Source organism: Plectrocnemia conspersa, unplaced genomic scaffold (genome assembly GCF_051122295.1).
Source record: "Plectrocnemia conspersa isolate PC_06_02 unplaced genomic scaffold, ASM5112229v1 ptg000006l, whole genome shotgun sequence".
Taxonomy (NCBI): Eukaryota; Metazoa; Arthropoda; class Insecta; order Trichoptera; family Polycentropodidae; genus Plectrocnemia; species Plectrocnemia conspersa.
The window spans coordinates 7,708,275-7,735,832 of record NW_028277170.1 but is presented as its reverse complement, the minus strand read 5'-3'; the positions used below and the strand labels follow the sequence as shown (position 1 = coordinate 7,735,832).

Below are 27,558 nucleotides of genomic sequence, written 5' to 3'. Positions count from 1 at the left end.
GTAAGATGCTGTATAGTAGAGTCTCTATTTACTCGAACCATCAACTACTCGAGTATCGAATATTAAAATTTTAAAATACTCGAGTACTCGAGTACTTTCGAGTATTTAACAAATGTACCAAAATAGCTAATATTCAAATTCGTGCACATATAAATAAATAAATAAAATACTTAGCATGGTAATTTTTACAATTATTTTAACTTCACGAACATACTTTTTAAAAACAATAATGCAAAAAGTGTCTCGAATTTAATATTACTGTTAACCTTCGGTTTTATTATTCCCGTTATGGAAAAAACCCTTTCCATTGCTGTTGATGTTGGTCTTATTGTCATTAACGCGTTGGATAAGGCTTCTAATTTATATCTGTTCGCTTTTTATAAATATAAAATTTTTTGAACTCTCTTTTTATGTTCTCTTCTTTCATTCCCTTATCTGCTTTTCTCTTATTTCCTTCGACTATTGACAAAATAGCATTTTGTAATTCTTCTTGAATAGATTTTTTTTCTTAACAATATACAATATTCTACTCCTTCTGATTCATGCGAAAAATTTAAATCTATATCCTTCGAAGATGTATTTGGGTGAATCCCTTTCACTCTAGAGCTAAACGGTTCGCAAAGAACTGACTTTACTTTAAATGCCTTTAAAACACACAATTGTTTTGATTTATATTTAAAGCTGAGGGATCAGTATAAACAATTTACAACACTTTACGCTACAACTGCATAGTCATAAAACCTAAAAAAAATTTTGTTAATATTTCATATTGTTCATTGCCATAAATTAGATAAGTCGGGACTGTCGAACAGAAAACACAAAAGAAATTTCTCCGTCGTACCCACTAACATAGCCGACGACCGGAACTATGCAACTATGGAACTATGAAAAAATTATACCTGATAGTAACTGCTCTAACTCGGGACTTCGGGCATAAACGCCAAATAAAAGCAAGACGTTAGCCTTTACCGGACCGAGTTAAAGTTATTTTTTTTTTGAAATATTTCAAAATTTTTTAATTTCGAGTATTAATCGAGTAATTTTCAAAATACTCGATTATCAAGTACTTGAAAAATAGACAAAAATACTCTAGTATCGAGTACTCGATTACTCGAATTGGAGACTCTACTGTATAGTCTAGTAAATAAAGTGTCATTTTTACATTATCTTGTATTCATTGTTAAGTAAGTAATTAGTAAAAACTTCATGATATATTTTTTATTATGGGATTATTTTTATCAACTGTTACTCTGGTTGCAATAATTTTCTTTTAGTGATTGCTTGATTGCGGTCACCAAAGGTTAAAATTATAATTATAAGTTTATACTTGACATTAATTATTTAGTGCATTTATAGGTCGCCACCCGATAACGCAGGTCATAGAATATAAACAATTTTGTAAATCAGCAGGAAATATATAAACAGGAAGAAATCTATTTTTGTGTGAACGTTTTAATGTAATTGAAATTAATTAATTGTATTATATTTATGAAGCGCTAAAATTAACGTATATTCAAATAACATTTGTATAGGAGATTAATTTGAATGGCATTTTTAACTGAAAAATTACTACATTAAATTTATCACAGTATACACTTTGGTTAAAACAGGAAAAATAATTTTAATGATGCTTATTGATTTTTTTAATTACAATTAAAAACGGTACATAGTAGTATTACGATAAATAAAAAAGTATATTGCAAGTATTATTTTTGTTCCATTTCAATGTCAATGTTACAGAAAGGTCAAGGCAATTGGATGAATCAGTTTAATTTTCCTAACATTTCCCATGGTCTCTAAATGTAAAAAAAGCAGGCAAAACACTTATATCTTGTTTGTAAATAAGGTTAAGCAATGTTTTAAATTATTGTTTATTTAAATAATGAATAAAACTTGTAATAAATTTCTCGAGTCGCAATTCCTTGGCTAGCAGAGTTTTTCAAATTGTTTATTAATTGTGGCTACTGCTGCTTTGTGCTTCGAGTCTTTGTCGTCATATATTATAATACACAAAAACAACCCTTTTACAAATAACACAATACCATTTTAACTGCGTAAAAATCAACCACTTATTAATTGAGTAATAACAATGTTTTTTACAATATAATGAAAATGTTGTATTGTTGCTGCTAAAAATAACTTATGTAGTATTATATATCATGTAATACATGTAAAATTATGCTGTTTTGTGTAATTTAAATTGTTTTTACATTTTTGCTTCGTCAGATATTATTTCTTAAATTATTACTATATGCTTAAATTTTTTTTGTATAATTATAATCACGTGTATATTGATACATATTGAATTGAGCATTTTAAATTAAATTATTATTTTAATATTCATATTATGCCAAATTTAATTATTGATTAAAAGTATAAGTTTTATCCTAATAAATTTAAGTGTTGATTTTTCTTTAAAAATACCCAAACGGGTTCTCGACACTTCGCTGCAAACGTTTGTAAACACGGATTGAGAAGTGAAAATATTTGGAAAAAAATATAAATATGTGTGTCGTTGACGCGTTTGTCCTTTCTTGACTTCTTGTCAATTTACATAGACACGCGTCTTTGTCGTATATGGTAATAGTGTACGATCTTATATGCCATATCTTAGTAATTCTAAATAGGCATGTGATAGGACAATAAAATCACGGGACTGGTGATTTGCATATTTTAGAGTAGCGATCTTAATCAAAAATAATTTAATTTTATATTAAAAACAAATTAAAAAATATTTTTTTAACATAAAAACACTGATTAAATTGTAAAAAATAGTATTATGTAAAAAGAGCTAGTAAACAATATTTATTTAGTATAAGAAGCTATGTCACATTCACTATGAGACACAGCGTTCATGGTCATCTTTTATGTTAATCAAAACCTTAAGTTTGGTTGATATGTACTACTGATTTGCAAGTTGAAGTTCATTTTTTCTTTAGAACAGATTTTATCTTAGACTGCATTCTGAAAGGATGCAAGTCTGGTATTTTGATCACTCTTCAGTGCAAATTTAATTTAATTTTGTTTTCCAGAGTTGTGGTAATGCTCTAAGGTCACATCGATTCATATAAAGAGTGACAAACACTGATAATTACATGACAATAGCGTTGATTTTAACACATGAAAAATTATATAAAATTATATTACATAAATACATTTTTAATGCTTTTTTTTTAATTTGTTGTATTTCATTAATTAAATCAAAATATTTTAAATCCGTATTATAAATGTGATAACAAATCATTTATTCTATTGGCTAGAATTGATTGAAACATTTTTGATATGATTGGTAAAACAGATACAGGGCGATAATTATTAGTGATCTTTTTATCATCACCTTTGTAGAAAGGAGTCATTTTTAAAATTTTTAGGCAATCGGGGAATATTTCGTCTTTTAAACATTTATTAAATAATTTTACTAAGATTGGAGCAATAAGATTGTTTATTGATTTTATTGTTTCAACTGTTACATAATCAATAGCAGGTGCTGAGTTATTTTTTTAATTGGTTTGCATATCTTATGACTTCTTCTAATTTCATTCAGTGAAGATAATTGATCTGGTAACTTGAACCATATTTGTGAGTGTTTATATCGAGATAAGATAAGGTGCTTATTAAATTCATTGGCTATTATTTTTTTATCTGTAGTTAAATCTCCATTATTATTTAAAAAATAACATTTTTATTTTCTGGAGTATTTTTCCATATTTTAAATTGGTTATTATTAGCATTGTTAAATATTTTATTATAGTATTTTACATATCTTTTCCTTTGATAGATTTCTGGGCTAAGATAATACTAGGTTGTAGCTTCCATTTGTGATGACAAATATTGGAACATCAAACCATGAAACGTTACCTACATTTTTATTATCTAAACGTTTTGTGAAAATTTTGATTTTAATTTTTCTTGAAGCGATTTTAATTTTATTGATAAAATTATTAGTCTTCATTTATTTAATATATTATTTTATTATATTTTGAAGTTGTGTATTGTTAATTTTACATATCTCTTTAATTTTTAATTATCGTTTATTACATAATTAAATAATACATTTTTATAAACATATATATTTACATTTCATTGGTTGCTGGTTAATTACCATTATCACAATTTACGATTGATTAGCTAAATTAAGAGGAATTACAAAAATAAGAATAATAAAAGAACATAAAATACGTTAAGTTTAGGTCAGAGTACATAAACACCTTTAACAAAAAAAAAAAAAAAAAAATTTAAATTATAAATATATATTTTTAATATAAAACTCGTAGACCTGGAGCTGTTAAATTAATAGATAAAATTTATGCGTCAGAGCAAGATGTGCTTTGGCATTTTGTGTTTATATTTAAATTTGAGTTTGTTTTTGTCGTAATCACCGATTCTTGAGATTAACGGGTTAGTATGATTTCGCGGTATTTTTTTATAATAATCATTAGTATGGTGGTGAACATGTTCTTTAATAGTTGGAATTAAATATTTATTATGAAGTTTTTTGAGGTTAGTATAAAAAGGTGTATTATAAATTATTTTTATAGCTTTATTTTGAACAACTTGTAGCTTAGAAAAGTTAGTATTACACGTATTACTCCACACTGGGCAGGCGTAAGTCATTGCCGGTCTGATTAATTGCTTGTATAATAGAATTTTATTTTTAGTATTTAGCGCACTTTTTCGATTAAAAATTGGTTTTAACGCCGCAATGGCTGCGAGCCCTTTAGATTTAAGTTCGGTTATATGTTTATTAAATTTAAGCTTGGAGTCCAGGTGAATTCCGAGGTACTTAACGCTCGCCTTCCATTCTATACATTTTCCCTGCTCGCTTATAATAGTCGGGGGCAAAGGTTGTCTTCGAGTTGTAAAAATTATAGCCTCCGTTTTGTCCTGATTTATTTTTATTTTCCACTTTTTGAAATAATTACTTAAGAGAGTTAAGGATTTTTGCAATTTTATTGAAATAGGCTTAAGACCGTAAGAGCTACTCATTATCGCCGTATCATCGGCATACATTGAAAGACAAGTATTTTTTAAAATAGGTATATCATTTGTGTACAAAATGAAAAGGAACGGTCCAAGTAAACTCCCCTGAGGAACACCAGCTGGGATATTACGCGGTATCGATTGTTCATTATTTACTGAAACAACATAACTTCGACGATCAAGGTAGGAGCGTAACAAGTGTAGCAGATAGTTAGGGGTTTTATATTTGTGGAGTTTGTAAATCAACCCATCATGCCACACAGTATCAAACGCTTTTTCCACATCTAACAATAAGAGTCCCGTTGATTTTTTCATGTTAAAATTAGCAGAGATGTGCTCTGTTAACCTATTGAGCTGATGAGTCGTAGAGTGGTTTTCGCGGAAGCCAAACTGTTCATTGATAATTTTATTCCCCAAAGATCCCTTTAAACGTGATAAAATTATTTTTTCAAATAGTTTACTGAATGACGGTAATAAGCTTATTGGACGATAATTAATTGCGATAGTGTTATCCTTTCCTGGCTTTCTAATTGGGTGGATCTTTGCGGTTTTCCAAATAGCGGGAAAGTACCCGAAAGATAAGCAGGCATTAAAAATATTTGTTAGATAATTGATGCTAATTCTTGGAAGTTGTTTTATCGTAACGTTATCTAATTTATCTATACCGGGACTTTTTCTATTCTTTAAATTTTTTATGATGTTATTAACTTCTGATAAACCAACTTTGTTCACTAAACTAATATCTACGCTAGATGAATTAATATTTCGTATCGCACGGGCGACTTTGTTGTCTATTTTTGAATCTAAGTATTTTACAGTAAGCGAATAAGATGTGGAGAAAGCGCTGGCTAAATTTTCTGCCTTATCCTTGTTCGTGCATGCGATGGTGTTTCCATTTTTTAATGGGGGTATTTCCGAATGTTTATATTTAAGTGATTTAGTTATTTTCCATAAGGAATTATCTGCCGGGTTTAGATTTTTTAGTTTACGCGTCCACGATTCGTTTTTTATTTGCTGAATTTTATCGCGAATATAACTAGTTACGCGGTTTATTACAGATTTAAGTCGCGGAGATTTATTATTTTGCCACTGTTTTCTTAGTTTATTTTTGATTTTTATTATTTCGATAAGTTGTGGAGTAAGTTGATTTTTATTATTATGATTTTTACGCGTCGGTATTGATGATATTTTGGCTTCTTCGATAACGGATGTTAAATAACTGATATCATCGTCAATTTGTTTAATGTTATGCGGAGTATAATTCTGTCGCTCATCTTGCAAACGAGACTCGACTATATCTTTAAACTTTTTCCAGTCAGCTTTTAAATAGTCAAAAAGCGTTTCAGAGACTACCTCCGCTGAACCCTCCAGCGAGAATAACACTGGAAGATGGTCAGAAGACAATGCCTGAACGCAATACATTTCTGACGTATTTAAGTTACCCTTAACCAAAGCAATATCCAGAATTGACGGCGTCATGTGATTGGAAGGGTAATGCGACGGTGAATTTGGAAAGTTAACAATCGTGTCAGAGTCGCTCAAGTAGTTAAAAAGTGACGCTCCAGATCGATTTGCCCCAGAACAGCCCCAATGCATATGACGGGCATTGAAGTCCCCAGTCAGAATGACCGAGTCTCCTAGAGAAAATATCGAATCTAGATCACTTCGGAGCAGTTCGTCACTAGGCGAATTATACCCCGCAGCAATTATTATTATTTTATTTTTATGAATAATTTGAATCGCGACGGTTTCTAGATTATTAGTGTTAGTGTTTATACGTGCGTGTTTTATCGATTTTTTAACAAATATCGCGACCCCTCCGCCTGGCCTTGAGGGTCGGTCCCTCCGAATGCAGGCAAAGTTAGGTAAATATACGTTAACATGTGGTTTTAGATAAGTTTCGGTGACTACGACAATATCAAGTTTGTACTCACTGATTAACAGCTCCAGCTCTCCGGTTTTATTACGGATCCCACGGGAATTCCACGTCATGAGTTGAATGTCTTCTTTAGAAGAGGTCATCGAGATACTCGACCATCATCAAAGCAATTTCAATTTTGCTAGCGCACTTTCCGGCCTTAGTTCGGATTTCCTGGAGGATAGTCAGCATCCTGCGAAGCTCATCAGTAGACATGACTTCGGATGAGTGCTTCTCAGACTGTCGCGCTTGGGGGCGTTGTTGCGTCTTAATTGGGGTGGCTTCCGGGACGATAGTCGGTTTTTTCACTGCTGGTTTCGTTGGCCGAAGGGCAGGAAACTGACTCTGTTCCAGAGCGAACGTTGGCTTGGGTGCGGTCAGTACGGCGGTATGTGGCTTTTGCTGCCTCTTCTTCATCTGCAGGAGATATTCTGTCCTGCGAGGACAGTCCTTGTAGTTGGCCGGGTGACTTCCGCTGCATCCAGTGCAGGTTGCTGGCGTCTCTCGGTCTTTTTTAGTGCATTCGGAAGTGGCGTGGTTTCCTGTGCATTTCACGCATCTGGGGTCTCGTTGGCAGTTCCTCGCAGCGTGGCCATACTGCTGGCATCTGAAACATTGAGTCGCGTGCGACTTATTACGCTTGTATTTTTCAAGCGTGGCCTTAGTGAAGCAAACGTACCGGATGCTTCTTATGGACGTCACTGTCGTCTCAGCGGAAAATTGCGTCAGGTAGAGCCGCGAGGAGGTCTCTGCCTTGGTGTTCATCGCCGTTACTTTGACGACGCTTAATCCTTGCCGCTCCAAATCAGCAGCGATTTCTTCAACGGGAACCTCAGGAAGCCCCCTCAAGACAGATTTAACTGTCTTGTCTTCGTCGGCAGTGAAGGTGTGAAAGGCACGGCGGCCCTTCAAACCATCCATCAGGGTCGCTCGTAGTTCAAGCGTCGCACACTGGATGGAAACATTACCTCTTCCGGTGTAGCGGAGGGTAAAATTACCTGATTTGGTCATCGACTTGATGAGGTCGATGGTCTGGAGATGTGTGCCAACCACCTCCATGATGACAGGTGGCACTCTTGCGTGTTTACTCCCGGCAACTTCGGGGAGTTTGTCATACCTGTTATGACTTGAAGTCGGCAACAGGTTGGCGTCAGTAGAGGGTCTTGCAGTTTTCTTTGGCATCTGCCATTCATGCTCTGCTGATGGCGATAGGTACGCTTTTAACGTACCCACCGCACGCTTGCGCGTAAGCGTCTTCTTCATCGCGCCGGCAATGTCTCTGGCGTCGTAGTTGTTGCAAATGGTCGCGGGTGGGGGGTCGGAGCTTTGAACGGCAGCGAGAGCAGGCGCGGATGCGTCCGTTCACCGCTGAGGTACAGAGCAGAGTGTGATCTCTTTAATTGGTTAGTTAGTTAAGTTCGTCAAGTAATAAAACATATTTTCTATGTGATATAAGACCTCTACAGAGTACCGCAAGGATACAACTTGGGTGCGTTGCTGTTTTTATTGCTTAACACTTTACCTACCGCTCACGCCAATTGGCGTCCTGAGTGTGCCGAAAGTTAAACACCGCAGACGCCAATTTGCGTCCTGTGTATGTGATCGTTTCCGTATTAAATTAAAAATATATGTTTAGTGTTTTATTTGTTTTTTTTAAGACATGACTAAATAAATGTATGAATTTTCATTTTATTTTAATTTTTTTTTTTTTAATTATATTTAGACAAATGCAAAGGTTTTATAAATATATTTTATATTTCTTTCATCAGGCAGTTTCACTACCAGACAAACTTATGTATCTTTTGATGTGGTCCGAATATTTTAACAAATTTTTCTAGACATGTTATAAATGTAACAATGCATCAATTCAAGCCATTATTAAGTGGTTCTCAACATGTGGTTCGCCGGAAATAGAAATTAATTATTACATTTCCTTATTATTAGATTTTAAAATTGATTGATGATTTTAAAATTATAAAAGCAAGTAATCTAGAAATTTAAATAAAAATAATTAAAATTGAGTTAACCAGCGGTTCTCAAACTTATTCAAATTTCTAAAAACTTTTATCCAGCACACTTTTTTTTCGGACGGTGTAAAAAAAGAAAAAATATGATATATACACAAACATATAAATATGTATATTTAAAAATAATTTATTGGGTAAATGGGTTTATTTAGAAATAAAGTCAAATTACATAAAATTGAAAAATACGATGTACATATATAAAAAGTACAAGACACTAAAAATTTATCATATCATTAACCATTAGATAGTATTGGATTACTGAGAATCTCAAGATTGTCAGATTAGTAAGATTCTATTGTATTTTTTTCTATCCTGTTATAAGGAAATTCCAACATATTTTTTGTGAGTAAATATTATCTCCCGTCAGATAATACTGGCTTACTGGAAATACCGAATCTTAGTGACACATTATTTTAGAAAATGGGAATTTTTTCGAGTTATTATTTTTGAATTATTAGCACGATACACATAAAAACTTATGGATAAGAATTAAGTTTAAGTTATACTATCGTGTGAAGTGCATCTGGTTTTCGTGTGCTCGAGTGAATATTCGAAAAATATTACGAACTGTTTATAAAACATAGTTTTTTAGTTAGATACGAGTGTAGCATCTACGTGAAAATAATTACAGTTTATGTTATTTAAAATAGTGTTAAATATATATAGATATACCAAGTGACAATGAAAATTATAGTGATAGTGATTCAGACTCCTCATGAGCAATGAGGAAAATGATTAAGAAAAATATTTAGAAGACACTTTACAAGACACAAAACTTTATTAAAGATGACTTGTTTTCCGTTATTGCAGAAGAAACGAATAGACACCATAATCAACACATCAACAGACACAAACTGCAAATAAAATCTAAAAAATGGGTGGATGTAACGGTACCAGAATTAAAAAATTGGTTCGAGTTGATATTGCTAATGGGCCTGGTAAAAAAAGGCTCATTACACCTGTATTAGACAATAAATCCACTAATATGAACCTTGATATTTACAAAAACCCATAAGTAGAAATAGGTTTTATCAAATATTACGTTACCTGCGTTTTTCCAATAATGAAAATGTTCCTGATAATGTAGGATTACTGTTCAAAGTACAAAAAATAATTGATTATTTCTCCAAAAGATTAAAAAATATGTACAAACCAAGCCAAAACATATCTCTGAATGAGGGGAGGGTATGATCCCGTGGTGTGGAAGATTAAATTTTCACGTATACAACCCCAGTAAGCTCACAAAATACGGTATAGTGATAAGAATGGTATGTGAATTAGTGTCAGGATACATATCGAAATTTAAAATATATTCAAGACCTGGAATTTCGTTACAAGATTCAATATCACATCTAACATCAGACAATAAATACAAATGACATCATCTTTATATGGACGATTTTTATAACAGTGTTGAAATAGCAAAAAAAATATATATGAAAAAAAAATAGAATCTGTGGTACCATAAGGAAGAATCGGGTTTTACCAGAATATCTGAAAAATGCAAAATTACGAATATTTGAAACCAAATATAAACGATATGGGGTAATATTGTTGCAATTGCGAAAAACAGTAAAAAATCGAGACACTTTAAACTTTCATTATATAACTAGTTATTGTGAAAAGTGATTTACACGTGAAAGACAATGTAAATTATCTGTGTATGTGCCTGGAAAATTTCACATTACGATGGAGTAAATTACAACGGTTAGTGAATATTTTATTGCAAATAAATTATATATCAGTAAACTCGTATTAGTAAAAATGTCACAATACAAAAGAAAAGTTTGCTTGAAAAAAGTTTTTACAAATTTAAAAAAGTTTGAGATTCGCTGGTTAACTCAATTTAAAATATTTTTATTAAAATTTCTAGGTAATTCGTTTTTATAATTTTAAAATCAAGATAATCATTTTAAAAATCTAATAATAAGGAAAAGTAATAATTATTTTTTATTTCTGGCGAACCACATGTTGAGAACCATCTAATAATAACTTGAATTGATGCATTGATACATTTATAACATGTCTAGAAAAATTCAACGAAATATTCGGACCGTATCAATAGATACATAAATTTAAATAAAAAAGGTAAAATTCGCGAAGTTTTGCGAAAAAATGCCGGTATTTAGCGTAAGTCTGGTAGTGAAACTGCCGGTCATAATAATGACATAGAAATAGCAATGAATCGTGTTTTTTTTTATTATATGCGGATGATTTGAAAGTTTATAAGATAGTGCAGGCGATTTAGTATTCCCTCGACCTGCAGGAGGATCTTAAATTTTTATAAAAATAGGCTTGCTATAATCAATTTCCAATCAGTGTAAAAATATGTAGCATAATTTTATTTTCAAAGTCTTCGATGCCGGCGGAATATTCGTACCATTTTGTCGGGAAAATTCTAGTCAAGCCATCCTTTACTGAGGATCTAGGTGTGACTTTCGAAAAACACTAGAAATTCAGCCTGCACAAGGCAGAGATTCGCAGTTTTATTTTGAGAAATGGGCGTTACTTCAGAAATATCTTTATGATGCCCTTCACTTTATCATATAGATTTCAGACGTAATGAGTCAATGTAATGAATTACGGCTAGAAAAAGTTTTTTGTCTAATTTTATATTGTTTTGATGGTATCAAAATATATGGTGAATTTATCGAAGGTGTGGTTTATTTTTTCATCGAAAGTTGATTTATTATCAAAAGTATTTATAGCATTTTTATGTTTTATTTTTTGTTGTGAAATTCTATGGTTTCTCTGGTCAATGTATATTTTGTCACAATAGCCACAGGGAATTGAATTACTGATTCTGATTCATTATAAATTGTTTTTCTTATTTGATAAAATTGCTTGTTCTTTTTTTGACTGAAATCACTTTAAATGTAAAATGTATTACATAATCTACAAAAGTAAAATTTTAGAAGGTTGTATAATGATAACATATAAACACTTTTGTGCTAAAATGTTTTAGTTATGATTTTATTGTTTTCGTTCTTTCTCTTCATCTCTTTTTCTGTTAGCTGTTACTTCTGGGTCACATCGCTTTTGACGCTAACCTGATAAAAGCTCATGCAAGGAGAAAAACAGCGATATTTTTACATTATTTGTTAAGCTATGGTCCTGTATAGCATCCATTTACAAACATAAGTTTCCAATGCTTATGATGTTGCACTCAATACTACTTACCGGTTGCATCATAATTAATTTGACTCTGCAATCCGATATAATTATTTGATAAAATGGTAATTGTTTCGTCGAGCGCGACAATTGACCTTATAACAAAGTGTAATTTTATAAATTATGCCCAGGTAGCCTTAAGAGAATTAATACATTTTTTATTTTATAAAATAGGTCCGAAATTGCTCTTTCAAAGTGAAAATCTATTTATTATGTAAACTTTTGTGTTTGATGAAATATTTATAATGAGTATTATATTGAATGTATTAAACTAAAGGTCAATTTTTGACGATATTAAAAAGTATATGAATACTAGACATAATATTTTAATATAAATGTAACATTTTCTAGCTTTCAATTTACTTTTTATTCAAAGTATATATAAGTAAAAGGTACCCGACCAATGGGCTATCTCAAAGAAACGTCAAGGCTGCAGTTCGTTGCAGCGCGCATATTGTGATGATATCTTTTATCCCTTTCAAAAAATATGATTACATAAATTTTTCAAAAGGACCGTATTTTTTGTCGGAGAGTCTCCTTTATTCTTAACCATACCGCGAGTTTTTAATAATCAGCATTTTATCGCGGTAATTTAAACACTGCGTTAAAATATTGTACATTTTATTATACATATATAAAAATATAATAAATTACAATTTTCATATGATAAATAATTTTTAAATATTCTCCGTTTTTAAATGAATTTTTAATTTTTAATATATACCTTGCAAGTATATATTTGACTTTTGTAATTGATAATACGATTTTTATGCGGCCATTATTCGTCGCAGCAATTTTAGTTCATCTTTGTCAAAATCTTTTGGCCTACGGTTTTGTAGACACGTTCTTGCAAAAATCGCAGTAAGTGCTGCGATGAAACGAAAAATATTTTTTTTCATTCAGCACCTGAAAAAACATTGTGTTTCTGTCGCACAATCGCAAAAACAGCGTGACAGAGCGAAAGTACTAGTGCCGTAGGCTCGATTTCATTACAAGGATTATTTAGAAATATTGAAAATTTTTTTTAGCAAACATGTATATATGACTTTGACGAATAATTTCTTTATTATTTTATAACATATTTAGCATCGATAATGCATTTAGTGAGAATGATTAATGAATTCTTGATTCCTGCATCATTTAAGTATTGCGTTTATCATAGCATTGTTCTTAAATGTTTTGCGCACAAGAGAAAAAGGCAAGGTTGCAAACAATTTTAATAGCGTTACGTAAAAAATAAATATTTTCAGTGTTCCATTATACGTAACTATATCAAAGACCATTTTATTTATGACAGATTTTATGGAAAATTAATATAAAGTGATTGTCACAAAACTGCATCCGTTTATAATTTGCTGTCCTGCAGCTTGTTATTAACTTGATACGATATACTGCGAAAACCACCAATGCATTGAATTGAATTTGCAATGCGATTTACCACGTAGCACACGAGTGAAATTTCAGTGAACGGTGGCAATACAATTAACGCTATACGGATAATAATAGTATACAATGAAGTCGATTAAACGAAAATTATATTAAATTTCGTAGTCAAAATTTTGTGTGTATCAACATTGGATGCTTGTCGTAGATTTGTTAAAAGCTTCATTGTTATAAAATCTGAATTTAACATAAGAAAGAAACACATACGTTTTATTTAAAAAAAAAATGGTGTAAGTACTCGGGTGCTTATTTAATATTTTTGAGATATGATTCAAAGTAAATCCGCAAAATTGGGTCTTACACTTCTTGCAAAATTTAATTTAAAAAATGTAGAAACCATGAAGTACTTTGTAGAAAATATTTATATCTATTGTTTCGTTAAAACCTATAGTAATTTTGATAATCGTTATTAGTCGGTACACCATTATTAATCAAATAAGTCGTTCTATCGGCTTCAAGAAATAGAAGCTGATATAACGAATGATCTGTTATTAAAATTCTTAAAGAAAATTTAAAGTTTCAAAAATGTTTTTTTACATATTTTTTTGTTATTAAAAAATACGCCATACATATATAAATGACAATTTATTTTGCAGCTATATATGGTTGGAAATTTCTACATATAAAAATAGTTAACCTTGGACATAAAAATAATTATCAAATATCACCGATTTGCTCTTGTGATAATTCTCGTTTGTGGACACATTTCCAAATAAATATCAATTTGACGCCCTTAACCCAAATCAATGTTTTCCAACTAACCAGTAGCAAATAAATAGTCTGTCACTTAATATCGGTGTTCAAATCAGCGTCGCGATTTAAACATATGTAACTCATATCAAACGTATAAATATATTTATATGATCAGTAAGAAACAAAAATATATATTTGATTGAAAATCAATATTATGTCATATTCATAAAATTAATTGAAAGGTACAGTATTATGAAAATAAACGAATTTTATCATAAAAAATACGAAAGTGTCTAATAGTTTATGAAAATTATCTATTACATAACATATAATTGTCTTACTATTTAACAAGCAAATAAATAGTAATATTGATTTACTGTTGCGTTTAAAAAAAATATTTTTAATTATTTTATCAGCATTGTTAAATTTAGTATGCTATTTTCTTTACATGTGTATTCATACTGATCGATCAATATATATATATATTAAATATAATAAATATTATTAATAGAATAAACGCCTTTAAGTGGAATAATTAATATTTTAATCGTATTTCTAATTTTTTTACTAGGGGCAAACATCAAATAAACGAGAAAAAAAGCTGTGATACATTTTAATAATCGTTAAATATTAGTTGACTGTAATTTTTTAAGATAAGTTTGAATTTTTTAACCAATATATATATAAATAATATATACAATAATTTAGTTTCAGCGTACCAATCAAAATAAATTTACCACAATAATATATTGCCATTAACGAAGAAGATACAATAAGCATCCGTAGATAAAAATATAACTGTCTTATCAAATATCTGTTAATAAAACTTGGTTCAGAGTTCATAATTCAAATATTTATTTTATCTAGTAAACTCAATAATTAAATATAGGTCATTGAGTCAGAAAGCGAAAATTATATTCAAGCTGTATTTTAGATTTTAATTTTAATTAAATAGAAAGGTAAAACTATTTTAATTATTAAATTTATAAGAACATGTATATCAAGTTGATAATATTTGTTAACTAAAAATATTTATTATTATTTAAATTAAAAAAATTGTGATTTTGATATCGATTATATGTTAAAATATATAAATGTAATTTGCATTACTTAAATAAATTTGTAAATACTGTCAATAATTATTTTTATCAAAATTAAATTAAGATACTGCGACATTAAATCATAATAAAAAATAGATATCATTTAGCCGTTCTGCTACATGATATATAAAAAACAATGGGCGGTAACTGGGCTTCACCCGGTTGTCGCCCACATTTGGCTGCTGATGAGAAGCATCCCTGAAAACTGGTAGGGCCCGACCTCCCTAGAGTTTATATAAAATTCTGGCCACTGGCGGATTAAAGGGGGGCAACACCCTACATAATTACATAATGTACATATAACCAATTAATATTTACGCTTAATAATATGTAAATATCTATAATTTAAACATTTTAACATAATGCACTATTGATTTAACACGCTTAACAAGTAGGTATACACTGTATAGTATACATACTCTATGCCGGAAAGAAGTGGGAATTTACGAATCAAGAGGCAACTATTCCCGATGTAATAAACGGAAAAATCCAAGCTTTTATTTAGTATATATAAAATAATCTCTTATTCGCTAATATGAAACACGTGTTGAAGCAAAAGATTTTTATTTTTGCGAATGAATTATTATGGTGTGGATTGTTGACAACAGTGGTGAGCGGCGCGCCTCTTCGCGGCTAGTGGCTCGTGTCTTAAAAGTGGAGTAGGCTCTTACGTACAAATTTCTCAGCTTGGCTGTTACATATGTTGAATATAATTTGTGCAACTAATTTAATTTTGGTAGATATGCACAGAAAGAGTATAAACGAACGGAAAAGATAATAAATGCTTGGCATAAATATATATTGATTCTTCTTTTCTTTTTTTGCAGGAGGAACCAGCTGTATCGGAACAATCAATCGGACAAAATATGCCGATAGTTCTCAAGAATTTACCGATTGATCAATATCAAATTGCAATGGCGTTGCTTGATATTCCCGATAGATTGCCATTCGTGGCGTCGAGGATATTAGAAACTGTAAACTGTTCCTCGAACTTTGCCGATGAATTGCCTGTCCATCACGACAGAGCACCGGCAGTGATGGAGTTCGGCGAAAGTGAGTATTAAAAATAATGATAATAAAATACCATATTGCCAAAGCTTGAACCTTCTTATTTTATGTTTAGTTGTGCGAAAAGTGCCTTTGTTTTTGCGCATTTTAAAATACAGTCCACAAATTATATACAATTTTTAAATGTAAGAAAAAACTTCTAAATATATAAATGATTTATTACATTTAGAAATAAAGTTAAAAAAATGGTTTTAGCTAGTCAGTAAACACAATATCCCATTGTTGTAGTTAAAATTCAGTAACTACAGAGCTTTTTTTCTACTACGTAAAAAGTTAAAAAAACTTTTTGTTTCGTTCTGGATACTGTCTTAAAAATGTCTTTAAATTATTCTGTAAAAAACGAGCTTTGTGACAATACAAAGTGCCTTGGTCCTGCTGCTTGTTTGATTGCAGGCGTTAAACATATTAGGAATAATGGTTTATTAAATTAATATCTTCGGCATTTTGAACCAACATATTTTTTATTGTTAGCGTATTTTTAAGATAAAATCGATTCTGCTGCTGAGAACCCGGTACCGTAAAATAACAAGCGTGCACTATACTAACTACATAATGATCTTGTATTAAATAAATGCACGTAGTTAGCAAAAATGAAAAAAAAAGGTTTCAAATTTTCAGTGATAACTTGTATGGTATTTGAGTGTTATTTTTCATAAGAATATATTCAAGAATATGTTCTATGTAACATTTATTTATATTAAAATAAAATGTTTTATAAATGCTGCTAAGAGTTGTGCATTAATATTATTTTTCAATAATATTTATGGTTTATTGATATTTCAATTTTATTATTAATAAATCGTATGTAAATGTATAAAATACATTGGGTTTGTTAATTAATTGAATATACTATACATTACTATGGTGTTCTTTATAAGTGATGTACATAGCTTGCTCAAATCAAATAATATTATATTTAAAAAAAATTGATATAATACAACTATACTTTAAAATGTAAATATATGTATTTATACAGTAATATACCCCCTTTATTTAGTTGTAAGCATACATCTGGATACAAGCTTCTCATTTACGAACTCATAGCAGTTTTAAAAAGAAGCAGATTTTGGTAGTTGTTCAAAAACACAATGATCACTGAATATGCAATGTATAAGAACTAAATAAAGATAACTTTTAATTGTTTTATATATAATACTTACTGTTGCTTTTTTAATGGATACATTAGACAAATCTTTGAATTATCTTATATAATATAATATGATGTGAGCAACTTATATATTCGATCATTTGATGTTTATTTATAAATAATGATATGTCTGTATTATACATATTTTATTAATGTGATGTGTCGTTAGATATTAAACTCAAGTGAATTTATTAAGGTTAATTTTGCTGGAAAAATTGCTAGTATACAAATCTAGTATTTTGAATACAATCAAACAGATTAGTGTGTTGTTTTAACAGTGATATATAAAAATATGTGCAGTAGTGATTTGTGCTACTTATATATTTTTATGTACTCTATTTTACTCTAATTACAAATAAAATATGTGTCATTCCTCAGAGTCAAACAAAGATGCAATACCAAAGGATCCTCATTTGAAAGTTAGAAAATTCTATAGCCTTGCTCGTAAAAAGAAACATAAACTGTTCACAAGGAAACTCACTCATGATTCTGGCATATTGGACGACATCAACTTAAAATCGGTTGAGGTATACTATTTTATTTATATATAATATATGAAGTTTCGAGAAGAAGAGCAAATGATATAGTTGTAACTGACGTTTGTTTAATATTTTTAAAGCTTTTGATTGACACTAATATTTTTTGGGAATTTAACCTGTGATGAAAGGCATTTGTAAGTTTTTGGTTGGTAATAAAGTATTAATACCATTTCTATTTAGGTAATATAATTTAAATATCGTAAGCTTATTCATATAATACATATTATATATTAAAATACATGGCAATAAATGCTATGTTTTATAGTTAAAATATTAACAATCGTTCTTCATCTGGATTCTTTTACAACTACAAAACTATATATTTTTGCTACGGATAAACAAATTGTTCGCAGGTTTTTTATTGCTTGTCTTTGTGGGCAGTGATTGTATTTATATTTTTATTTAGTACATTTTATCTTTTCTTGTGAAAGCGAAGACGTGCAACTAAAAACATGGGAACATGGTTTCAAAAGCGTAGTTTTAATCACAATTTCTATTTATTTTTTTTATTTTTATATTCTTTTTAAAGCGATTTATAACTTTGATGTTGCATATAGCGATTTTTTTACATAACTATAATATTTTCATATATTTTAATAAGTTCAAAAATACGTAAACATATTTGCCAAAAGCGTTTTATGTCATCAAATTAAATTTATAGTAAGTTTGAAGCAATATTCCATAAATGTTTTGTCCTAACTTTTAATTAAATTAAATTATTGTCAAATTTAATTAAAACAATACTGATTCATTAATTTGACTATGTGATGTTTTGTGTAGCGTATCTTAGAAGGATGTCACAACTGGAATTTTAACGCATTCCATTTGACCAACTTAACCGCAGGTTAGTAATTCTTGTATTACATAATAAAATATGTTAACATATTATGGGAAAAACAGCTCTGAATTTTAAGTGATTTTACTGAAAAATTAAAATTCATAATATCTATATTATTATTTTTGAAACACAACTGCCACCCGTGGTTGCGTCTTTTCGTGGTAAGATACCAAACTTTTTCTGATCACTTATTCAAGCAATTTAAAGAGCACCTTTTTATAATAACCTAACATTAGTCTATTATTTATATATTATACATTATATATTTCACCAAATATGAAGCATTGCTTTTTGGGTGATTTTCGGTTTCGAATCCAGTTATATTTTCATGCTTGTTTACATATTATCAATTTACTCATTTAGTTACAAAGCAATGGTAATGTGCTCTAATATTTGCCTTGCAGTCAAATCATAATATTTTTAGAATATTAGAAACGGTAAATTAAACTCCGAAGATTACTTGCTAAACTTCGAATTTTACTTTATTCACCAATTAACTTGCTTTTTATCTCTTGAATTGCACAATTGGTTTATATTATAGTTACTTGCTAATTAAAAAAATCATGCATATCGTAAACATTAATTATCTTTTTTGGTTCCATTCGGTCGACTAATTTTTTTCAATATTATAAATTATTAAAATCATTCCAACGTTTACAACATGTTAAACATGCGGCAGGATCTGCTGTTATATTTACATATTTAAAAACAGTTATCTAGTAACATATTCTAGTTAATCATCAATAAATTTGGTTTATTATTATTTATTTAGAGCTCTTAGTACATTATAATTAAGTGGATCAGGAATCTTACCTGATTGAAAGAATTATGATTTCTTCCCGTTTTAGGCCGTCCCTTGCCGATACTTGGAAATTATCTGATTCATCACTACGGGCTTGCTGAGAAGTTCAATTTGGACTCTATCAGCATTTGGAAACTATTTACTACTATGGAAGATTGGTACAGGGACTTGAACCCTTACCATAACGCGACCCACGCTGTGGATGTGACCCAGGCTTTGCATTGTTTTATGTCTCAAGAAAAAGTATTTGTACTTCATTTTTCAAGTTGTATTTGGATATTGGTACAATAGTAAATTATTTAAATTTTTGACAGTTATTGACCGTCTTTACACCTTTGGAAAAAATGGCAGCAATTATTGCTGCTGTTGGTCACGATCTGGACCACCCCGGATTGAGCCAACCTTTCCTTGTATCGACTAAAAACTACCTGGCCAACTATTATGACGTGAGCATATTATTTTTTTAATTAAATATAGACACTATCGATACGTAATTAATTAATTCTGGAATTTACACATAATAATTTAAAATTAATTTACATGAATAATATTTATGTCAATAATATTATTTTAGAACACTTCCGTATTAGAGAATCATCATTGGAGATGCGTTACTAGCTGTTTAATTACTAGCGGTATTGCAGAAAAATTAGGAGAAGACAATTGGACAGAACTTCGCGATCAAATTAAATCGCTGATCCTGTCAACTGATATATCACGACAAAAGGAGTACCTCACCAATTTGACGGTGCATATATACTTCATACATAACTATCGAAGGGCAATATTCTAAATATGATTTTATTTAGGAACTTTTAATGAACCGCCAATTGGATTTGACTAAAAAGAGCGACAGGTGTTTCATGCTGGAAATAGCATTAAAATGCGCCGATATTTCGAATCCTTGCCGACCTTGGGAATACAGTAGAATGTGGAGTTTGCGAGTGTGCGAAGAGTTTTTCCTACAGGGAGACTATGAGACGATTCTGAATTTGCCGACAACAGCTATGTGCGATCGAAAATCTACCTCAATTCCTCATATACAACAAGGTTCGCATTTATTTTATTAATTAATAATTTAAAATTAGCTTAATTAATGGAATATACACGCATGCTAATAATTCAGTAAGTGTTGAAAAATATTTAATGTACATATGTATCGGATAAATCTGTAAATAAGTCAACCTATTAAGTATTTCAAAATATTTGATATATATTTAAAAACACTGAAAATTTCAGTATAAAATTGAACATAATTTATTTACTACCATCCTTTAATTTACACGGTAGATACGTTCCAGGTAATGTCGCGTAAATCTAGGAATTTGAAATAAAACAATCAAATAGTATTCACATGTACTTTACGTTTATTTAACTTATAAAGTAACTGAGAAAAATCTACACACTGAAAGGACAGTGAGAGAGGTTCCAGATGTAGGTTATTTTATTATTACACACGAACACACGCTAATGTGTTGGTATCATAAACCATACTTATATTTATATCTATGTTATTGATGTAAGATGAAGTTATTATTATCAGCATAACTATCAACTTTTAATTTAATTTAAAAATCAAACTGAGTATTTCATACTATTATATAACTAATTTTATGTACATAGATATATTTTTTCAAAATGTATTTAATTATTAAGCTCATTTGTATTTTTTAGTGCACTACACTTTTTACATATATTTTCAGGTTTTCTGATATTTATCGTGCTGCCATTAATAGAGCAACTACATATCTTTCTGAATTGCAAAGTCACTGAAGAGATGTTGCAAAATTTAGACAGCAATTTAAGCAAATGGGAGATCTTACACGTGCAGGAGAAAGTAGAAACAAGAATAGCTGAACTGATGAACGATGGTTTGAAAGTAGATGAAGCGAAACAGGAAGCAGTTATCTACGTTGCAGAACAGATGAAAGAAGAAGAAGAGAAGAAGACAATGGAAGTCAAGGAGAAAATTCAACACGGTAAAAATTTATTAAAAAAGTACAGAGCTCCAGTAACGAATGAAACCCTAATTCAAGACCACATTAACGAGAAGCTAACATTTAAGAGTGTAGATTTCATTGGCGATAAAGCCCGCAAGTTGGGGACAAACTACTGCAAATATAACGACGATAACTTAGCGGAAGCAGCTCAAATTGATACCAGAATACTTAGTTTATCACCATATAATGACTATATTCAACAATGTATTAAAGCGAGGTGTCTAGACGACTTGTTCAAAAATAGAGTTTTGCCTATATCTAAGTCTATCGAGAAGGGCATGGACACATTATGCGGAATCAGTGCCAAATCTGAAAATCTGACGATACGGAGAGAGATGTGCGTGAATATTGAAAAACCATTGCCAGTCTTAGACCGTCGATATTCACGGCCATCGATTAATGCTCCAATTCTAAAGCGACGAATATGTGAGCTTCGAACGGATGAAGTAGAAGGTTTAATCTATGTTTATAATAATGTCGATCTGTGTAGTTAGATGCTAACCAGTTTTAATATTTAATTTAATCACAATCTGACATATTTATGTGTATAGAATATCATGTTGTTCAATACTAATATATCATGGTTCATTATTGCTATAGCAAAAAATTATGATACGGCTTTGCAAACATAGCTTTGTAGTTAGTATAGTGTATTCCATCGTTTCCAAATCTATGGTTTGTAGACCGGTACAGGGCAGCAGAACATATAATTTATACGTGTATATATATCTGAAATGTGTTAAAATTATTGGTGAGTGTTAGTAATTTGTTGACATACAAAAATCAATTCTCAATTGACCACGAAAAAAATTAAAAAAAGGTTTTTAAAATACTACCAACCGAATTAATTACTCTTGTTTACGTTTTGTATTGTTGTTTTGAATGTATTATAGATTAAACTTGATTTAGAAAGAGATAATACTTAAAACAATATATGTAAAATAGACGATAATTGCTTTATACAAAGCCAAATTAAATCAATCAAATAAATAATAATACAAATACATATGTATATATGAACACAAATTTTCCCCGCGAGTATACGATTATAATCATTTAATGAAATGGGTTAAAACGGTACCTTTCTGCGCTTTATGAATAGTTTAATAATTGTTTTTACCTTTTTTATCATATTAATTTTCGTCGCAGTTAATCGAGTAAACGTAAAATTTCACCTCACGCACTTCACAATAAAGAACATTTCTAAAATAAAATTTTCGTATTGACGGTTTTTAAAAAATATTCATTACATGTTTGCATTTGGGGGCTGCGATTAAAAACTAAAAATATAAATTATCCCACGAGAGCAACTAAGCCGTAAAAGCATATTACAAAAGTAACCGGTCCGCTGCCTAAAGATGTTTGAGAAACGGTGGCATGATTCATAAGGTATTTTTTTTTCAGACACATGCTACTCTCATTATTTACGACTCAGTTACATTCTTTTTATATAGAAACAGCTTGTGCAAAGTTATGATTTTAACTATGCCCAATATCACATATTATACAATGCACCACAATTTTTATATATTATAAATTGATTTTGCCATTGATTTGGCAGAATTTTATATATATATATATATATATTTATATATATATATATATATATATATATATATATATATATATATATATATATATATATATATATATATATATATATATATATATATATATATAAATTTATATATAGCGAGAGCTAAGAGCATGTGGTCCGCATGCTCTTATCTCTCATTCACTCTCGTCACTTAGCACGCGAGCGACCGAGACGGAAAGTATTTCACCGCCCGCCCCTTATATATATATATATAAATATATATAGAAGAATTGGGCGTACGGAACGCATGTAACGCACGCCCTTATCTCTCACTTACTTATGTCACTTATACTCATACACAGTGTATATATATATACTGTGTATTATATGTATAATATGATTCTTAGTTAGTAAGACAACAAATATATACGTTGAGCTCTTAAAATTTTAAATAAAAAATGTCATATTTAGTTTTAAAAAATTGGGTATAGAAATTAAAATTAGTATATATTATTCTTATGACTTTTCTAAAATTTAAATAACTCAACGATTATCATGAATGATACTGCTTGTTTTTATTTTAACTACTAATACCTATTTTGCACATTTAATTATTACACCTAACCTTGCATTTATTATTTTCTTAATAAAATCTTGAAATTTATTTTCAGATGATGAAGATAGACCATTTCCATTGAGAAGAGCAATTGGTCTCGAAAATCTGAGCATTGAAGCTTTTGTTAATTTTGCAGTTAACATAAACCAGAATATGTTGAACGCCTTCCAAAATGATTCAACTTCGATGGTTGGTCTGCGAAAAAGCTCTAAGTTTGTGGGGATGAATCTATTCTCGGAGCCAAACAACTTAGCAAGCCCTAACTTTGAGCTCCACTGGCAGTTCAAACGTTACGGCTCTGTGCCATCAAGTAAATAATTTATTAACATACATGTATTATGAACCTGATTTTTGCTTTAAAATATTTATTATATAAATAGTGGGTTAATAATAAGGTATTGGTTGATCAATATAAATATCAGGTAATTCCTAAATTGATGTCGTTTATTTTTAAATTTAAGTTTTAGCTACTAGTCAGTCGTGCTTTTAAAATTGCTATCCGAGTACTATATTTTTTTGAGTACATCTTTACTCAACATTATAATATAAATTTCGTCCAAGAATCAGCAATTTTAAAATATTTACTCATTAAACAACGTATAAATAATTTTATGTTATTCCAATTTATTAAAAAAATCGTTTACTATGGTAATCTAAGAGCTATTGTAAAGTGGTAGGTATTAAGAATAGTCCTAGATGTGAGAGATTAGAAACGATGATGTGATTGTTTCATAAATAGAAGAAAATCAGCTAGGCGAGAAACTAAATACATCCGATTATACAGTGCATAGGTACATAAATTTTTTAATTATTAAACTATTATCTAACTACTATTATCTAACACATTTATTAATTATAAAAATGTGTTAGATAATAGTACCAAAATAGTAATAAATAACTCTAGTATAGAAATAGTGGATAATATAAAATATTTAGGAGTAATTGTTGATACAAAATTAAATTTTAAAGAACATTGTAATTACATATTAAAAAAAATTAGTAGAAAAATAGGTTTATTATCTAGATTAAGAAATATATTAAGTATAAATACAAAAAAAATAATTTACATTAGTATAATATTGCCCCATTTTAATTATTGTGCAACACTATTAAATATGTTAAATAAATTAGACAAACAAATGTTGCAAAAATTACAAAATAGGGAAATGAGAGTAATCTTAAATAAAAATAGATTAACTAATTGTAAAAGTATGATTGATAGATTAGAATGGTTGAATGTTCAAGAAATATTGAGTATGAATGTTTTAGTATTTATATATAAGTTAGAAAATAATATGTTACCAGAATATTTTAATAAGTATTTAATAAGAAATAAAGATGTACATAAATATAATACTAGAAATAGAGAAAATTTAAAGATAATTAAGTATAAGAAAACGAGTACGGCTAGGGGAATTATGTACGGAGGTTTTGATTTATATAATAGTCTTCCAAGAGAAATCCGAAACAGCAAAAATATAACGGGTTTCATAAATGGAATAAAAAAACACCTTCGTACATATAGAAATAAATTATAATATTAAGTCTTTATTATTGTATATTTTTATTTTTTCTTTCTGTTATTTATTTTTTATATATTTTTATATATGTTTACTAAATTTGTTAGATGTAAAGATTAGCGATTAAGCTAAATAAATTAATAAAATAAATAATAAAGAAAATTGGAAAGGCTTAGGGGACAATGTCGTAATTTGTTGTACCTGTATTAATGCACAACAAAACTCTTCATTTTAATGTATAAAATAAATACTAAAATGTGGGAAAATGTAATATCTTTTAAATAAAATTATATTTATTATCATTAAAATTAAAAATTAAAAGCGACATTTTGTTGTCAATAAAAAACGACATATATTTTGGGATTACCCAATATGTATATAGCAAAAATCTTTAATGGTCTGATAATAAAAATTTATTAATATATTATTTAAAACAAATTTATAAATAATTTAATAGTATGTCATAAGTTCTTTTTGCAAATTAATTAATGACATACTTTGTCTAAATTTACATCAATTAATAAGGATTAGGTTTACTAGCTTTTTTGAATCTCACAGAGGAATATTGTCATGGTTAAAATAAAGCTAGGAGAATTACATATATAGACAAAATAAAAGAGCCTTTTAAAAATTAATATAGTTAATATCTGATAACTTGGTTCATTATCACTGATATCAATGCACAAAAATATGCTGCTAGTTGATGTGATTTAAAGCTAATTTAATGGCCTTAAACAATTCAAATTTACACCAACCTCAAGGTATATTTAAGAATAGTTGTTTTTAACGAAGGGGTCAATAGTAATATTGCTTCATTATATTTAAAATTAATAATGATAGACATTATTTTTTTATTTACAGTTTGCCACATTTAAATTCAATGACCACTGGAAAGAACTGACGACAACGCTCTGCGTGCCACAACAATATATTTTTATATACTATATGAAACTATTTAACTTAAGGTGACCATTTATTTTACTATGCCTAATATTACTTAACTAATCGCAACATTAAATGATCATCTTATTTTAAAAGTTGTAAATACTCGGTTATTTGTTTGTTTTTTATTATATACTATATATACATACATATGTATGTGCATTTTGGCCATTACTGTGATATTATGAATAACGTATTTTTTATTTATTTAATTTGCTTTGTAACTGTTCAAGCTAGCCCTATTTTTATTTTTCGAGACTCAGGGAAATATTTATATAATTTTAATTATTACGCAAAATTTCGCTCAAAAATACGATTTTTCAATAAAGGATCAATTACTATTATAATAAAATAAACATACATATTTATTAAATTATAAATAATATTTCATAAAAATTTACTTGAACTTGTATATTTGTGTAGCTCTATCTAAAAACGCACATACAATTTTATTTTAGAAATTTCACAGTAAACAATATGCCTAATCAATATATATTTAATATATGAAAAAATTTGTATTTTTGATTTCCTAAAATAAATGACAATTATTTGTTTGACAGGGTATATTGTTTAAAGTGGCACAAAAATCTTATTTTTGTGTTGTAGAATTAATTAATAATTATATTTAATTTATATTATTGGTCATTACGTATATTTTACAAACTGTTATCATTTACTTACATTTATCTAACTTTTATTCCAATTTCTTAACGTCAAGCAAGCAAAAATGTTGTCAGTTGAAACATAAATACAAAACATGGAGAATTCGCTAATGCATAGATTAAGTATCTCAATCAGTGTTTCTCAAGTCAATAAATTTAAATCGTGAATATAAACACGTATATAAATGTTTTTAGCTAAAAATACTTATTGTTCTATTATGCCAAAGTGTAGATTCATAGGAATACTTTAGCCCCCCTTGTAGTACATCATTACTTTTAAAAATATACAATATCATCAAAACTAAGTGGTATTTAGACAAACTGAGTAAAGAAATGTTCAGTCAGGTGTACTTAAATATATATATTGTATTATGTTGTATTTATGTATATTATATATAATGATATAATTGTTATATTTGGCTTAATCCATTTTTTTCTTATATGAAAGAGTATGATAGCTTAAAATTTATTAGGAATGTTTGAAAATAAATCTGTATATTATCAGATTTAGGTTTCGAATCAGTCTGAAGTTGAGCTGTGATTTTGTAATGAGGA

At 29.1% G+C, this 27,558-nt stretch overlaps 2 protein-coding genes and 1 long non-coding RNA gene across 3 annotated transcripts in view; 2 read left to right on the top strand and 1 right to left on the bottom strand.

The window, feature by feature from the left end:
- LOC148234145 (uncharacterized) overlaps positions 1-22,342 on the top strand; it is a 55,482-nt gene extending 33,140 nt beyond the window's left edge. The window contains exons 4-11 of the mRNA XM_088187869.1: positions 16,160-16,385; positions 17,926-18,074; positions 18,867-18,930; positions 19,773-19,969; positions 20,041-20,172; positions 20,301-20,474; positions 20,536-20,776; positions 21,430-22,342. Of these exons, the coding sequence (XP_088043995.1) occupies positions 16,160-16,385; positions 17,926-18,074; positions 18,867-18,930; positions 19,773-19,969; positions 20,041-20,172; positions 20,301-20,474; positions 20,536-20,776; positions 21,430-22,220 (1,974 nt within the window). The 3' untranslated portion in view covers positions 22,221-22,342. The remainder of the gene's footprint in view (positions 1-16,159; positions 16,386-17,925; positions 18,075-18,866; positions 18,931-19,772; positions 19,970-20,040; positions 20,173-20,300; positions 20,475-20,535; positions 20,777-21,429) is intronic.
- LOC148234146 (uncharacterized) lies at positions 6,082-8,277 on the bottom strand. Its single transcript, XM_088188333.1, has 2 exons — positions 7,578-8,277; positions 6,082-7,505 (listed from the first exon to the last, which is right to left on the bottom strand). The coding sequence occupies exons 1-2, from the start codon at positions 8,159-8,161 to the stop codon at positions 6,989-6,991; spliced, it is 1,101 nt and encodes a 366-aa protein (XP_088044459.1). The 5' UTR covers positions 8,162-8,277; the 3' UTR covers positions 6,082-6,988.
- A 1,610-nt stretch (positions 22,343-23,952) lies between the features above and the next one.
- LOC148234144 (uncharacterized) lies at positions 23,953-26,672 on the top strand. Its single transcript, XR_015810184.1, has 2 exons — positions 23,953-24,189; positions 26,261-26,672. It is a non-coding gene; the product is annotated as an uncharacterized LOC148234144 (long non-coding RNA).
- Positions 26,673-27,558: the final 886 nt, after the last annotated feature.

Excerpts from the sequence above, each read along its gene's own strand:
- LOC148234146 (XM_088188333.1), bottom strand. The coding sequence starts at position 8,161 with ATGAAGAAGACGCTTACGCGCAAGCGTGCGGTGGGTACGTTAAAAGCG. Across the intron at positions 7,506-7,577 it reads ACGTCCATAAGAAGCATCCG|ATGCCAGCAGTATGGCCACG; the intron begins GTACGTTTGCTT and ends TCAATGTTTCAG.